Source organism: Andrena cerasifolii, chromosome 9 (genome assembly GCF_050908995.1).
Source record: "Andrena cerasifolii isolate SP2316 chromosome 9, iyAndCera1_principal, whole genome shotgun sequence".
NCBI lineage: Eukaryota > Metazoa > Arthropoda > Insecta > Hymenoptera > Andrenidae > Andrena > Andrena cerasifolii.
Genome location: NC_135126.1, coordinates 1,646,274 through 1,663,964, shown reverse-complemented (window position 1 = coordinate 1,663,964; position 17,691 = coordinate 1,646,274). Strand labels below are relative to the sequence as shown.

At 39.1% G+C, this 17,691-nt stretch overlaps 1 protein-coding gene across 7 annotated transcripts in view; it reads right to left on the bottom strand.

Moving 5' to 3' along the window:
• Positions 1-10,108: 10,108 nt before the first annotated feature.
• Positions 10,109-17,691, bottom strand: part of LOC143372791 (uncharacterized) — an 82,904-nt gene continuing 75,321 nt past the window's right edge. For all 7 annotated transcript variants that reach the window (XM_076819326.1, XM_076819325.1, XM_076819329.1 and 4 more), the window contains 7 exons: positions 17,409-17,588; positions 16,838-17,329; positions 16,534-16,602; positions 13,950-14,676; positions 12,861-13,075; positions 12,163-12,477; positions 10,109-11,317 (listed from right to left, as the gene is read on the bottom strand). In XM_076819326.1, the coding sequence (XP_076675441.1) occupies positions 11,249-11,317; positions 12,163-12,477; positions 12,861-13,075; positions 13,950-14,676; positions 16,534-16,602; positions 16,838-17,329; positions 17,409-17,588 (2,067 nt within the window). In that variant the 3' untranslated portion in view covers positions 10,109-11,248. The remainder of the gene's footprint in view (positions 11,318-12,162; positions 12,478-12,860; positions 13,076-13,949; positions 14,677-16,533; positions 16,603-16,837; positions 17,330-17,408; positions 17,589-17,691) is intronic.

The window sequence follows — 17,691 nt, the reverse complement described above, 5'->3', positions numbered from 1 at the left end:
CTGTGGGAAATTCTGATATAGATCTGTGGGAGATGATGTCTGTCCCGTTATTAGGGTTAATTTGAGGACCTTGGAGCAAGAGCGGTTTTTAAGTTATGATGTGTAATATATGTAAACAAAAATTCTATCTCGTTTGGTGCATGTTTGATGCAGATCCGATAACAACTGAGCGATTTAGTGCAGGTAAATAAAAATAGAAATATTAATAGTAATATTAATCTATCATAAAAATTTCAATATAAATATTAATCTATAATAAAAATATCAATATTAATATTAATCTTTAATAAAAATATCAATATTAATATTAATATTAATCTACCATAAAAATAGTAATATTAATATTAATCTATAATAAAAATATCAATATTAATATTAATCTGTAATAAAAATATCAATATTAATATTAATCTATAGCAAATATATTAATATTAATATTAATCTACAATAAAAAAATAATATTAATACTAATCTAATTAATATTAATATTAATCTAATTAATATTAATATTAATATTAATCTACAATAAAAATAGTAATATTAATATTAATCTACCATAAAAATATAAATATTAATATTAATCTACAATAAAAATATTAATATTAATATTAATATTTTTGTTACAGAATATTTTTTCGCTAAAAATAGGACTAAAAACATATCAACTAAATAATTACTACTTATTACGTACAACTATTTTTCAATTAGTGTTTTCTTTGTAATGTTAAGTCAATGCAATAATTTTATAAAGAGTTTTTTCTAATTCACTCGAAGAAGGTAAAGATGGAGCTACACCCCTCTTGCTGCAAGGTTCTCGTTTTCGACCTCCTCCTTGCCGATAGAAACCCTCCCCCGTCGAGACACCCTGAGAGACACCCTGGCAGCACGATTCAACGAACAATGAACCGTCGGATGGAAACAATAAGACAGCGACTGCTAATCAGCCCATGAGGAACGAAGTCGTCCATCAGCGAGCAGAAACGATTTATCGTTTCATTGATTGAGGGGCGGGGGGGAGGAGAGGGTGGGCGGGTGGATGGGAGGAGTTTTCACGAAAGCCCGATTGTAGCGTACGAGGAGAAGGATCGGACTGCGGGTAATCGCGATTCGATTCCCCACGTGTGCAATCGGCTTGCATTGTCGCGATTGCGACACCGATCTATCGTGGGAATGCGCGAGAAAACCGCGGGCGATTTCTTTGCCGGCGATTCCAGAGATGACAGGCTGACTCACTCGCTGTGCAGCGCGCGTTGCTACATTTTCTATGATTCAGCGCAGAAAGGATTCGGTGCACGGCGAACTGCAAATTGGATCGCGGAGCTGTCCAACCGTGGGATAATTAAAGACGTCCTTGCTCGGATATATCTATCGTATCTCAGACAAGATCGATCTGTACAGTTCTGCGGGCCAGCGGATTCCTTATTCGATGTTGCGCGGCGAGATTCGACGCGTCGATAAGTTCGAATAGAAAGCTAAGGGTAATCCAGTTTCCTTCTTTCTTTATGCATCACGAAGTATGCATTGGCGACTCGTATGTCACGGAGTTACACATTGCGAAATAATATTTTTTGTAGCGCAGCGGGCGCTTGTGAAGGCAAACAGTAGGCACTTTACGCTGTTGCTACTTAGTCGTATGCTACGTGTTAATTCGGTTTCCTATTGCTTCCTTCTCCTATGAATATTCATTTCCACTGATTTACGCAGATTCCAAGGTCCACCCGGCTTTATTCCACAGTTTTTAAATTGTAAAGCTTTGAAGGCTTTCAGAAGGCAGTGAACAGCTCAGAAACTCAAAAAAGATTGACGTCAGGCACAAGTTGTAATCCTGAATGTTATACAGTGGGCCGCAAAAGTATTTGGACACCCTTTAAGAGAACCTTCCGGTTTAAAGCCCCCAAAAATAGGTGACCTTTACGAATTAATTAAAGGAAAAGTACTATATATAATTTAATGGGACTTTTTGCATTGTATTAAGGATGTCTTAGATTATAGAAATATATTTTTTGTTTTATAATTAATCATTGCAGACGGCACTGGGGAGTCGTTAAAATCAGGGCGTCAAAAAATTGATCCAAATCGGTGGGACCTGTATCTCCAAAAGTTATTATCCTGTGGCCGGTTGTTGCCCATGGATTTGCCGCTACTCAAATGCCTATAACTTTGGGGATTTTACGAATTTCAACAAATTCTTTTAAACATGTATTCCTAAAAGATTGAACATTCGAGAAATGAAATTAAAAAAAACGATTTTAAGGGGAGATTTCGGTCTAAGAATCGATTTTTTTTTATTTCACTTTTCGAATGTTCAACCTTTTAGGAATACGTGTTTAAAATGATTTGTTGAAATTCGTAAAATTCCCCAAGTTATAGGCATTTGAGTAGCGGCAAATGCATGGGTAAAACCCGGCCACTCGGCGCTAAGGTTGTCATTCTTCGACGGTTTATAATAGGTCAATTTTTATGATTGTCGAAGGTGACAATGGAAACTCGCTTATTAGGGGTCATGGTAAAATTTGGAAAAAATTACAAAATTACATTTTTGTAGAAAATAGCGACACTTGCGGTTTGAAATCACTTTTTCTCTATAGTTTTTGTCCTTTCAACGCCTTTAAAAATCATAAATTTTAAATTTTATAATCTTTCTGGTTTCCCCTCTAGCCAGAAGTATATTCTTCAAAATAAAAAAAGTTTCAGTCGAATCGGATAATAACTTTTGGAGATACAGGTCCCACCGAGTTTGAGAACACTGTTTCGGGAAAAACATGCATTTGCCGCTACTCGAATGCCTATAACTTCGAGAAATTTACGAATTTCAACAAATCCGTTTAAACACGTATTCCTAAAAGGTTGAACATTCGAATAATCAAATAAAAAAAAATCGCCTTTTAGATCGGAAGGTCCCCTTAAAACAGAATAATTTTTTTAAAATTGGTCCAAACGTCTTGAGTTTTTTGAGAAGCTGGAAGGATTAATTTACTACCTAGTATCTAGGTGACGCGTTTCGTCGTTTTGAATAAAATTGCAATTGGTCGGAATAGCAACAAAAATAGTGGAGGTCGCTTCTTCAACATTTTTATCCCGTTTGTAGATTCAAGTAAGTTGCATACATGCTGAAAATTTTATCGAAATCGGTTGATGCAGAAACAAGCGACAAGCATCGAAATATGTAAGAGTCTTCAGGCTTATTACGGTTATAGGCCGAAAACCGCCGAAAACTTTCCGCCACTTTTAACTGTTTGTAGCTCATAATTATGTTAATCAATTTCGATGAAATTTTTAGCATGTATACAACTTAAGGGGCCTCCCTACTTTGATGGCCTGAAAAAGAGCGTGCTATTTGGGATTTTTTTACGAGAAACCCACAAATTATATTAATTGAAAACTTTGTGCCTATATTTGTACATATTTAGGGAACATTAAAAAAAAAATTAATTAAAAGAAACGGTACCTAAAACTTTAAACGCGTTTTTCTCAAAACGATGATTTTTCGAATTGGTTAGCATGATATCTCAAAAACCAATCACACGATTTACTTCAAACTTGGTATATATCTTCAGTAGATGTCCCATTCTAGATGTTACTAAAACTAAGTCGATTTTTGCAAAATTAGACTTTTATAACTTAAAAAACCAGCAAATTTTTGTAGAAATCGATGTCTGTTTAGACGCTGTCATTTTTTTTTACTTTTCAGTATTTCTCATTTAATCTACTTAATTCAGAAGATAGCCATATTCATACAGATTGCACAAATTTAAAAATTTTCTTTTCAGACAACTACAACAGCTAACCATGCGCATATGATTTTTGCAAGGCGCTCTATTCGAAGCACTATAACTCCGGATATAATCACCGTTTTTGCATACATATTTTGTTTTACATTCTCTAAAGATTGACAAATGAAGCCACAAAGCTGGAAGTAAAATATATTCAATGGTTTTGTTTTAAAAAAATTCCCAAAGTTCGCATCATTTTTCGCCCGTCAAGGTAGGGAGACCCTTTAAATCAACAAACTCGATTATTAAATTATCATTACAGATTCGAATGAAAAATTATAAAAAAAAACGACCTTTACTATTTTCTTCGCAATTCCCACCAATTGCATTTTTCTTCAAAACGACGAAACACGTCACCCAGCAAACTAATCCTTCCAGATTCTCAAAGAAATTCAAGTCGTGTGGACCAATCATAAAAAAGTTAATCTGTTTTAATTGCAGTCCCAATACTTTAATAGTCCACTGTACATCCCTCTGACCGTGACCAATAACATCCGAATCCCCCTTTCTGTACTCCGTCGCATTCCGCCCCTAAGAAGCAGAGCAAATTCGTGCGAAACGCTGATCAATTGGAGGAAACGTGCGCGCACGACAGTGGATCAGTGCACGTGGCCGCCAGAGCGTACGCGGGTACGCCAGGACACAATGCGCCTAGAGAGCTGGCGAGATAAATCTCTCGTCCTTACGTCGGAAAATCACCGGACAGCCGTGCCTCTTCACCTTCCTCCCCCTTGGTCTTCCGTGTGGGGCGCGTTCGCCGATCATCCGGGCCCGTCGATCCTATCGGGACCGTTCGTGATCGTGGAAGTGCGTCGGGGCTTGATAATGCCGCGTCTGCTTAGCGATTCAGCCAATAAATTAAATATCGAAGGAGTCGCGGGATACAGAGGCCGGAGCGTTATCGTCGGCCGAGCGACAGCAGAAGCGGCGGCGCGCAGAGTGGTACACGTACGCGGATCGGTACGCATCTCGCATTCTCAATGACTACCATTAGCTGTAATTATCCGCGAGGAGAAGAGACGAAGAAAAAACTCGGCGGAGGCACCGCGAGCACGCGTGGGTGCTCCAGTCTTACAATCGGTCCGCGCGTACACGCTTCTTCTCCTTCCTCCTACTCTTCAGCTTCTGTTCCTCCATCCTTTCTCTTCCGCCCCCTCTCTTCTTCTTCTTCGTCTTCTCTTTTACTTCTTCACCTTCGCGGGCCTGGATACGCTTGCTCTCCGTTAATTTATTTAAATTGCCGTAGTACCAAGTGGCATGTGGTACCAAACGATTCGAGCCGGTATTGTCGGTGAGCTCTCCTTGTTATTTATCGGCGCGAAATTCCGTTTCAGGGATTTTCGAGCCTGCCGTTGAAAGGCTGAAACCCGCGCCAGAGAGCGCGCACCCTTTTACCCGCGAGCATGCTCTAAGCTTCCACGGAAACTTCGGTGGATCGGTCAGTGGCAGGGGAGTGTAAACAAGAGACTGACATCGGAGGCTGGAGACTCTTTGATGTGGGATTTTGCTGGGAAAGGGAGAACGTCGTTGTTGTGGAATTAATTATTCCGTTGTTAAAGTATGTTAATTTTCTTGGCTGATTCGAAGTATTAAGGGGTTATGCCTAGTCAGGCGGCCGAAAAGAGGCGAATGTTTATGAATTTTTTTTAAAAAGGGGAAGCAAATATTCTCACAGAACTTTTTGAGCTTAAAAGAGCAACATTTAAAGAACATTTGGTAATTTTTTCGTAGAAAAATATTTAAGTTTATAATTCCTGCAAAAATTACGCGAAAAAATCAGGATTTCAACTTTAAATAGCCGCCATGTTGTTTTAACTTAATTTTTCGGAAAATTCTCTCCGTCAACCCGAGGATACATTAATATACTAACGAAATCTTATTTGTTTCTTAATTTTAGATAATCCGGTTACGAATGGCAGTGCTCACCGCGAAAGCAACTTTTTAAAAATGCTTCTTGGATGTCGCTTGTTACTTTATTATGAACTTACATATTTTTCTACGAAAAAATTACCAAATGTTCTTTAAATGTTGCTCTTTTAAACGCAAAAAGGTTTGTAAAATTATACGCTACCGCTTCTTCAAAAAAAATCACAAATGTCGTCTCTTTTCGGCCGCCTGACTAGATATAACCCCGTAAGGGGTCATACTCAGTCAGGAGGCCGAAAGAGGGTGGTCTTTGGAAATTTTTTACCCAACAGCTATAACACATTTCTCAAAAAATCTTTTTTTCCTTTCAAGGATTGCATCTAGTACCGTGCATCGTAATTTTTTATTTAAAAATATTTATCAATAACTAAGTTCTTGTCCATCACTCAAAGGTTCTCTAAAAAAAGGATTCTGCAGTGACCACTGCTGCTCGAAGGTCGATGATCTAAAATAAAAAATTCAAAAGAATTTACTTATTATATTATATTATCTAGTATTTGAACGAAGGATTTTTTTATCCGATGCTTAGTTTTCTTTTAATTGACGAAAATCAGGCAGGATTTATGATAAAAATTGAAACTTTTACTTTAAACATCAGAAATTTTTTGCCAAATCAATATTTCGAAAAATCCTTCGTTCAAATACTAGATAATATAATATAATAAGTAAATTCTGTTGAATCTTTTATTTCAGATGATCGACTTTCGAGCAGCAGTGGTCACCGCAGAAGCCTTTTTTTTAGAGAACCTTCGAGTGATGGACCATAACTTAGTTATTGATAAATATTTTTAAATAAAAAAATTACGATGCACGGTACTAGATGCAATCCTTAAAACGAAAAAAGATTTTTTGAGAAATGTGTTATAGCTTTTGAGTAAAAAATTTGCAAAGACCACCCTTTTTTCGGCCTCCTGACTGAGCATGACCCCTTAATAGGGTAAGTTGAGGACTGTTGGCTCACTTAATATAACATGGCTGTTAAAACTAATGCTGATATTATTTATTTTATCAGAATGAACATAATACGTTCGGAATTTTATGCTGATTCAGAAAAACTGGTCGACATTTGTTTTAACACTATTCCTACCGCGACCGGTCAAATGACCGGTGTATAGCACAACTTATATTTTTTAATATAGAATGAAGATAATAGCCAATTTGACAGTATAAAAATATAGTTTCTTTTATTCAGAAGTATACCATGTACATACGTATATTTGAGGAAAAGTCGTGAAGTTTAAAGACGATTCAATTACGTTGTATATAGGAAATTCTAATCGAAATTTTAAAAACGGTCATTTCACCGGTCGTGGTAGGAATAGTGTTAAGACGATATTTGCTGAATATCGGGTTGAAAGCTGAAGTCATGACTTTTAGCCATCTCTCCTATGGTGCTGGGAGAGATGGCTCTCGTCGTTAGAAGGAATGGTTCGCGTCTTTGGGAGAGATGACCCACAATAATCATTCATGAAAAAATAACAAAGAAGAAAGCAGAATTATTTACAACTACAGATTTATTGAAATTTTATTTGTTTACGCTGTACAAGTAAAGAACACATCAAACAAAAACTACCTGCTGGCGATTGGCAAAGCAAATGAATTCCAAAGGGAATAAATAAAATAAATAAAATAAATAAATGAAAATAATAAAAAAATAATCCCCCACAAATATTGTAAATTTAGCTGATAGAATAAAAGTTTAAAAAGTCAGTCATCTCGCACCCGCAATTTGAATGGCTTGCAATTTGAAATAGTAATTTAATTTATGATAGTTCTAGAAACGTTGAAAACTTGTGCATTTGTGGAATTAAGAAACACCATTGATTATTAACGGCGTTTCATGTAATCGTGTATTCGTACTGAACTGTGGGTATTCATGTTGGAAACTTAACTGTATAATCATGGTAACGTTATGCGAATGCCATATGTATCTTTGAGCACAGCGTCGTATATCGTACAACATAGTGATACAAGCAAGGAAATCCTACATATCACTAAAACTACATGTAGCAATTCGTTTAATAGAAATCTCCCACAAATTGGATCGTATGATTTGGGATTATTTAATCATCACAACGTGTTATTGAGATCGACTTATATAAATTAACCCACAAGTTATAAGCTTGTTACATCCAAATTAAAATGCTACAAAATGATGGTAAAAAGGGGTCCAATATTTCTTCCACATAGAGAAGAAAGTACAAGCATGAAAATAGATACTCTACAAAGTATTTAAAAATATCCCGCAACAAGAGCTGTCCCTATCAATTGTGTTCTATCATCACTGAGAAAGTAGCTACAGCCTGACCCAGTTTTTAGGATCACCCTGTACACCTTCGTGAATAGTCTCTTCATCGATGAATATATCCGTGATGCTGGATGAAAATAATTTCTGCCCGACAAAAATGTATACGCAATCAATCAATTAATTAAAAACCACCGCCACATTGGGGACGATGAAGAAGCTTCTATAAAAACCAATCACCTGCCCTGAACTAATTTGTTATTTTACAAATACTACGACATCTGCAACGGTGAGTAACGAAAGGATCCTTATAAATATCTACTAATTATATTGTACCGTCTGAAAGGATTCTCTACTACTTGTGCCAAGTGCGTGCGAGAGAGGAAGGTCCCCGTCACTTTCTACTTCTGAATACTTTGCATCCTATCTAGTCAGCTGTCCCTAATGACTGTTAAATACGTCATAGCGAGTGATTAATATTCCAGACCGACCCTCAGCGTCGTTCTTGCGACGAAGGGGGGAAAATGAAGTGCAAAAAGCTAGAAAAGGAAACGCGCACAATTTATCCCTGTTATCTCCTTCTATTTTTCTCTTGCCCCCCTCCCCACTTCGTCGCATTTTATCTCCGCAACGCCAAAGACAAGGATACCGTCGTGTTCACTTTGACTGGATAATTCTTAGCCGCGTTGCTTGTTATAAACATATCCTTGTCAATAAATGAAATTGTCTGTCAGCTGAGTTAATTATAGTCGCGGAACGAGTTTATTTTCACACTCTGATTGTGCCACGGACCACGGGCATTATATCGGTATCTATTTTGAATAACGATTTCCGTCCCGATTCGAAACGACATGAATAAATGCAGCAGGGAAAAAAATCCTGACGAATGTACGTCACTAGATTGTCAGTAGTACAGATCAGGATAGTGTCGTACCGCTGTTCTTGCTGTAAAAAAAAGCCGGCAACATGGTTTCTTCAATTAAGTCTTTGGACAGACTTCGGTTATCAGAGATATCGCTAAACGGATAAATGCAAAATAGAACTTGTATACAAAATAAAATTAATGCTGATTATTGGATGTAATAAAGAGATACTTGCAGAATTATTCGCCTGTGTAATAAAGTTTTATGCTAGGGTATTATATTAATAATTACTACAAAATCTAATTATTTTCGCTAGTGACGAGCAAACTCTAATTCTAAAGATAAAGCGTATTAAAAAAATCTTTAAAGCGCACGTACTAAACATTCAGAAATTGTAGAAGTTAGACCTCATTTTAAGCTCTTTTAAAGCTCCCGTTCAACATCCTGCGAATTATAAATAAAGAGAACGCTCACCAATTAGGGATCGTCCTTAAATTACGCAAGGCTTTTTTTGGGGGGGGGGGGGGAGTCGCGAATTTCTTACGTTTTCTTAGAAAGAAGGGAGAAGGCCTCGCGTAGCGTCTTATGTAATATTTTTTAACCTAATTTTCGATATAAGTAGTCTAAAAAACAATGTTTGATCTCGCACGCGAAACCGAGTTAAATGAATAAGGCGTATAAACCATAAAAAAAGTTAAATAACTGAAAGAATGCAACGTGTAAAATAATACTTGGAGAGGAAGGGTGTAAAAAATCGCCAAAATTAGCCTTACACAATTTAAGGATGGCCCCTTGATTCACGAACGAAATCGCAATCAAAGAAAAATATGAACATTTATTTGAATAATACTCCAATTAATGCTTCCTATTCGCACACCATTCGAGCAAAAAAGAATTTCCTCTAAACACTCTATTTCACCCAAAAACTTTTATTTTCATGCTGACCTATAAACAGGGGGGACTCGGCGAACCCTTCGGTTAGCGATACACGTAACAGGAAGACAATGGTGAATTCAGGCGAGCCAGAGAAGCCCAGGACACGCTACAAATACCGGAATCACTTTACGCGTATGAAGCTTCCAAAGAAATATTCCCCTATCGTTAACCGAGCATTTCCATTCGGGCGAAATTCCCGCGGCGCTGTACTACGAAACGCAATATCACTAAATTCCCGAATAGGAAAAAGTGCCGTCAACGTTTCAACCCCCGGCGCGCTCGTTAAGTCGTCGAGCTTATTACTCGGCGCTACCATTACTACCGAGGCAACCTTCCTCGATGAAAGACAAACAAGACCCCAAGGCTCGTGTGCACTATACACGCTTCCAGCTTTATTATATAAAAAAAAAAGAAGGGAGACAAAGGAAAAGAAGAACAGAAGGAACGCCCGGCGAACACCGACAGTAAAAGGTGTCCGGGCGCGAAACTGTATACAACGCTCTCCGTTGACGCTTCAACTACCCTTGTGCTTCTCTCTTTCTCTCACGCACACACTCTTCCTCACTCTCGCTCTCGTTCGGAGAGAGAGATATACATACACTTTAAATTACCACCTTCTTAGCAGCATCGCCGACGTGGTCGTCGTTAAATCGATCTTTGTGGGTGGGCCTCGCGCGTCCATCTGCGTTTCACGCGCGCCACACTTCGCCGCGGATCGTCACTGTCCTCGCGGATCGTGACGACGCGCGTCGCCCACCCCCCATCCTTCCCACGATTAATTACCTTAATTGCGATGAACGTTACAAATGTCTCAGGAGGTACGTGAACCCGCTTCGGAACCCTACCCCAGAAACGTTTGCAAAGCGTCGATCCGATTGCCCGTATCGAGACCCGCGAGTGGAAAACCTGAACGAGGGATTTCGACCGTCGCCCCTTTCCAACCAGAGCTCCTCCCTTAACGCTTAAAACACGGAGGGAAAGCCGCGTCTCGGAAGTGGAAGTTTCAAGCGACGATTTAGGGAAATGAGGCACAGGTTAATAAAGTAGTCATTCTCTAATTATTTCTTCGTTCTTTGGAATACTGTTTGAATCGTTCAAGAGCTCCGTGTTTTAAGGATTAAGGGGTGAATCATTGTGCTTGCAAAAATGTCGTGACCGCTATTATCTACAAAACTTAACGTAAAGTACATAATCACCCAACGAGTTAAAGTACCAGCTACTACACGTAATGCTACGATCTATACATTAAAAAAGAAAGGATGAAAGTTGAGACGTTCTCCTCCAGCATCAAGCGAACGCGTAATCTGTGGATAAAATTTTGTTAAGGGATCTCAGGTTCGGGTAAGTTCGCGGAAGTTACTTAGTCGAGGTGGCAGCTGCCACCAGATCCTTCGAAGCAGAAATGTCTCCTCTGTAAATTCGTATCGTTCTAAATTCTCACGTTTGCGAATTAATTGTTTATTTTAGGAGTTAGGTGTTAATCGTCTTCCTCTGCTGCTAGGGTTTTACCCCACCGCTGCGGACACGATTCTGGTGCCGTTTCTGACTAACGATTGCAGCTGTTGCGCCGCCCCCTGAAACACAGAAACACCAGAACCTCTTCATGAAGTTAAAACGATTCATTTTGCGCGATTCAATGGGAAAGGTGCCATTAAAGCTCCCGCGTTACATTGCCTGCAAATGCAAGCCTTCGATTAAATGTTTCCTCGTCTAATGATGCTTATTTACGCTAATAGATATAGTATTAATTGCTGGTTTCATCACCTCGTTTAACATTTCAAAATAGTCACTATTATCGTATCAAAAGATTCCCAAGAAACTAATTTAAAATGTGCATTACGTGCAGATTTTCACGATTCACACGATTTCTTATTCCTTCTTTCCTAGAAGCCACTGTATTAATGTTTTATTTATTTTCCTTTGACTCGGATATTAACGTGTAAAGTAATTGCACGAGTTTTAGTTTAATTCTGAATACTGTTTATCTAATCATCTTCGCAACAGTTACTAACGCAGCACTCTTTTGGAAACCAAATTATGAATGTAACAACATTATGAAAAATCTACAGCTTAAAACAATTTTTCCATCCTAATTTTTAGTTCCTCTTTTGCAGACTGACTGGTACCCAGTTTCGCGAATTAATTAATTAATGAAACATAATAAAATCTCAATAAGAAGGAAACAATACCAAGATAACAGAATATGTTTGCGTGGCTCTTCCTGTACGCTTTTATAGTCACAGTACTATCATCAAAGAACTCTAGCCTTAATAAATAAATATAATCTTAACCACCTAACGTCCCACTTTCTACCTTTACTTGCTCTACTTCCTCTACTGCTACTTCCTCTATCATATCGCCAATCAACTTAAGAGATACACCGTGCAATTAAAGGGGGAAATAAATAAAAAAGACTTACGCTCAACGCAGCGCCCAGAAACTGACTGAACGCTCTGGTAGCACCAAACAACGCACCACCTCCAGAATTATCGGCACCGGGTGTCTGTACAGGGGTACCGTAATTGGCGAAGGAACTGAAGAGGGGAGGTGGATACGTAGAGCTCGGTGACCACGTTGTTGTGCGTATCCTTGGTCTTGAGGTTGGTCTCGGTGTCACCGTCTTTTTCGTGGTACCCGTAGGTCGAGTTGCAGCCGACACCGGCCTTGTCGTAATTGTCGTAGACTCGGTAGCCGGCGATGCGGTCGAAGCGGTGCTGATGCCCTGGCCGAGGCTCTGTAACAAGAGGAGCAATTATTTTCTTTTATCGCGATCGATAGGTGCTTTTTCTTTCGCCTTGTACTTCGACCCCGAGGCTTGATTAAGCACCGTTCAAATAGCATTTAAATACCTTTTGATAAGTATATGTTGCATGAAAATCAATCGGGTACATTAGAAGTACAATAGAAGAAAGAAAAGAGAGAGTTTACGGTAATGAGAGCGATGAACTCATTGCGGTTGGCCAGCTTTGAAGTTCGAAGCATGTTAAAGCTTCGCGAACTTCAGCAGATCCTCTTAAACTAATTTCCGCAGATTCTGCTTGGTTATCGGCTTGTAACGCGCTTAATGCGATTGCGAACGAGTTGGTTGGAACGGCACGGTGCAGCAAGTATACTTACGGCTAGCAGTAGTTGCTCTCTAATATCAGTGGAAGGAGTTGCTGGTTCTATTCCTTGTGCCTTTAACAGTGCCGCCAATAAAGCGGCGTCACTGATATCGTTCGATGGCGCGGGAGTTGTGGTTGTGAGAGCTCGTCCACTTAAAATCGACCGTAAGAAGGATTCATCATCTTGTGACAACCCAGATGACTTCTTCGAGACAACGGCTTCATTGCCTGTAACAAAGAAACCAAGACTCGTATTACAAGTGGTACATAATTTAATTTCTAACTTCTTTCACTTGTGGGAAACAGAAAAATGAGGGAATGAGAGCAACAGCGGAGAAATAGGCGATCTAAAAAATAGGGTAACAGCATTTTGTTTTGCATGCGTTTTTGCCGGGGCAGTCATTACTTTTAGCTTCTCATACAGTTCGAAATGCTTCCTAATGATGACACAATTCATTTTCCATTTAATTTTAATAAGACTTGCACACAGATGTCACCACAAAATTTCAATGCAACAAGTGGTTTTGTTATGAACAGACATTCAACCTCAACCTCAACCTCAACTTCAACTTCTGCTGAACTTAAACTTGAACTTGAACTTCTGCTGAACTTAAACTTGAACTTGAACTTCTGCTGAACTTAAACTTGAACTTCAACTTCTGCTGAACTTAAACTTGAACTTCAACTTCTGCTGAACTTAAACTTGAACTTCAACTTCTGCTGAATTTAAACTTGAACTTGAACTTCTGCTGAATTTAAACTTGAACTTGAACTTCTGCTGAACTTAAACTTGAATTTCAACTTCTGCTGAACTTAAACTTGAACTTGAACTTGATCTTGAGCTTGAACTTGATCTTGAGCTTGAACTTGATCTTGATCTTGAGCTTGAACTTGAACTTGAACTTGAACTTTACATTGAAAAATGTATTCGACGCTGAAGTTGAAACGCTCGTCAAATAAAAAAATTAACTTTATTCGTCAAATAATCTAATGTTAAAGTAACTTGTATTTGATCCGTTATTTAAATAATTTTTTATTTAGTTAATGCCTAACTCTTCATATAGAATTCTCAAAGTACGCGATTCTAACGAAACGCTCTTACCCTCTTGAGCAGCGCGCAGAAGTGCAAGCAGGAACTTCGCGTCGTCTTCCGGGGAAGTGGTTGACGTGGCGGCATTGGACAATCTAGGATTCGGATTGTTCAGCAACGGTTGCTTCGTCGTAGACACTGAGCTCGGCGTAGCCGTCGATTTCGCCTCTTTCAACACAGAATTGGGAGTATTCACTTGAATCTTCGAAATATCTACAGTCCGTAACGTCTGAGTGGTAGTATCTGGCCTCTGCGTGGTTTGAATAGGCTTCGGCGTAATGCTGACCGATTTTGCCGCAGTCTTCACCTGCTTTGGTTTCACAGGTCTCTGAGTCGTCGTCGCGAACAGACCGTTGCCAAACAGAGCTTGCCACAGACTGGCACCAAGACCTAGTGGTGCTTGGGTAGTTGTCCTAGGTCGTGCAGTGGTCTTGGCTGTGATAACGACTGGAGCTTTGGTCGTGCTTATCAGAGTCGTTTTGGCTGTGGTCGATGCGGGCGTCGTTGATTCGACAGGCTTTGCGGTGGTAGTTGAAACTGGCTTCTCACTGGATTGTTGCGTGACTGCTGGTGTCCAGGTGGGGACAGCCGCAGTCGACGATGGGGCTAAATCGATCACTATTGGCTCCAAGGGGGATTTCGATGAAGATGGGATAATCGAGTTAGGCGAGGCATTTTCGAAATTAATGGCTTTCGGCGATCGAGTTGGTCCTGGGTTGTTCAATGCTAATGACAAGATCTAGAAATTAAGTGTTTATGATTTTAACGGTGGAATAAGTTAAATTTTTCTATATCGATGGCTTAGTGCACAAATATTGTATGTCCACTTTTAGCGTTTTCGAGAAAAACAGATTTAAACATGCAATGATGCATACAATTTCGGGACATTCAATGAATAAAAATATTATTTTTGACAAATTTATGAAATAGATATAAATATAATTTTTATACAGCGTAAAGAAGAACTCTTTTTTGCTTATAAGAACTCAGATTTTACAAAATTTGAACATAATATTTGTGCACTAAGCATCGATAGATAAAACAAGGAAATTTATTGGAAATTACATTCTATTAATTAAAATTCGAAACGTCAGAATTGATATGACATAAAGAATGATGAATATCCACAAAATATATATATTCTGTACCTAATCAGTTCACTCATTGTCAGATATTTCCATCCACAGACCTATTTTCTAATGAAGATACAAATGAAGACATGGCTATTCCATCAAAATAATGCGTTTACGCAGATAAAATTGTCAACATAATGGCCATTGAAAGTGGGCATATCAGAGAGCTGTTGCATAGAATACAGAAGACCGTTGACAAGGTTGTTCCAGTCTATTCACCGTGACTAGTCGATCATATGATTGCCATCATCGGAGATCATATATTACGTCTTTGTAAGAAAGAAGGGTTGATTAGAGATAATCATTGGTGTACTGAATTTTTCATCTCGTACGATGTGACGCAGGGTCTATGATTTATTTACACCGTGCAAAAACAAGAGAAAGAAATTACTAGAAAAGTAAAGCTAGCTTCAGCGCCGTATTTAAAAATTAATTACAATCTATTGCACAGATATACAAAGGAGTGAAAGGACTGTTTAACGCTGACATCTAATAGTTTCTGGATTTTTGAGTCGTAAACCGAACGATAATTGAATCTAATTTTTGCTGGAATCAAATTACTCGTCCAGTAAAAGTCTCACTGTCTGCTACTCGAGGTCCCTGAGTGAAAATCGCACTCTTTTCGAAATCAGACCATAAAAGTATCCCCTACTCAGCCCTACTGTTATATTTAACAAAATCAAAAGTACTCAGTTTTTTATAAAACTACAGTAAAGCGTCAATTATCCGAACCTCGATTATCCGAACTAAAAAGATCAAAGATTACTTTAAAAATTAAATTTCGTTAACATTAAATACAATTCTACACATATATTTTGCCTAATATACATTACAGTACAAATTACAGCAGTGGTACTCTTGTGTTTAATAAGTAACTTTAGATATAATTCCTATAGTTATAAACTGAGTAAGTACAGTGTTGTCTCTCAAATTGCACGCGTTTTCAGATTCTCTATACGCGTGAAGCTACCCCCGCTACTTCTTCTGTCGAAATACCGAGAATCAATTAATTTTCTTCGACTGAGCTACAAAATTTGGGTATCACATATCAAAGAAAAACCCGAAGAAGCCGAACGCCGAACGAAAAAACAACTGCGCGTCGCCCCATACCACTCGAGCGCTCGAGGAGGAATCAAAGCAAGCCGAATAGGCTACTCGTCTCTCAAATTGCGTGCGCCCGGAACCCGACGCTCGCGTATATAGAGAGACAGAACTGTACATGTATGCTTCATTCTCCGAACGATTCTTCGAACCACCTCGGTCCCAATGGGTTCGTGTAAAGAATTGACGCTCTGCTGTACGTCAAATATAAAACACAGTGCTTCGTGTAATATTAATATTCCGCGCATCTTTTTTATGCTTTTCTTCTAGAGAAATGCCTTCCATTGGAAGTTAAACGATTTAGATACCTGAGAGATGATTTTTCCCTATACTATATTTTAAACTGAATCATGCACTCTTACCTTATTCGCCAAGAGCTGCTCCACTTGCGTGAGTGTCTTTGGCGTGGTGCTCTTGGCAGTACTCTGCAACTATACAAATCGTCGCAGAAAAATAGTTACATAAATGAAACAAAGCATGACATTCCAAAAATATTCCACCAAGCTATAATCTACAAAACAGAAGATACTTAATTTCTTCTAACAAGAATACATAATTTAAAATTCATTGCACCACGAACTATCTTCAGATTTTAAGAAGTAACACATTGCAGAAATTCGCGAATACTGAGACCGAATAGAATCCAACCAAAGATAGTCTACTCACCAATGAATTCAGGAAGGCCAGGTCGTTGAACGTAGTGCCAAATGCATTTTGCTGTTGCATATTCACCAACAAGTCCCTCGGTACGTCAAACGAAGTCGTCGCAGGAAGAGGGGCTGCTGTGGTTCCTGCGGTGGCTGTCGTCATTACTTGCGACACGATATTCGCAGCTGCACCAGTCGTTGCTGGCGCTAAAGTAGTGGTGGGTGCTGTAGTTGTTGGAGCCATTGTAGTCGTAGTTGTAGTCGGTGCCATAGTTGTAGTTGGTGCCATCGTGGTCGTTGTTGTTGGCATAGCAGTGGTAGTAGTTGTAGGAGCAGCCGTTGTCGCTGAAGCTGCAGTTGCAGTTGTCATCGGTGGAGCTGTGGTAGTTTCTACTTGGTTAGATAAAGCAAGGTTGGCTCTGGGAATACCGATTGCACTAGAATATGGAGTGAACACTTCGACGAATGGATTTACTGGGCGCGCAAATGGACCATTGTCTCCTGAATCGTCCTGGAACAAACAGTCGTGCACTCCATTTGTTAGGATCCGCGGTAAATCGCTGAAAAGATAAAGCACGGCTGATATGTACCAGCATGTTGGACGCCACCGAAGCCGTTATCATTGGCGAGGCAGTAGTAATCCCGAAAATCTGATCCAACGGATCCCTCCAGGGGAATCCAGGTGGAGCTGTGACTTGACCTCCCGGCTGACTGTTCAAAAGATTTTCGAACGAGGGTACGGAGGGTGATGGGCCTGCGTTTCCGGCAGTCTGGATCAAATAATCAGAATGCCAGCTGCATATGAATATTTGAGAAACAATGGTGTTTCTATTTTGTTTAGTCAACGACACCGGTGTTACGTTAAGCACGCCA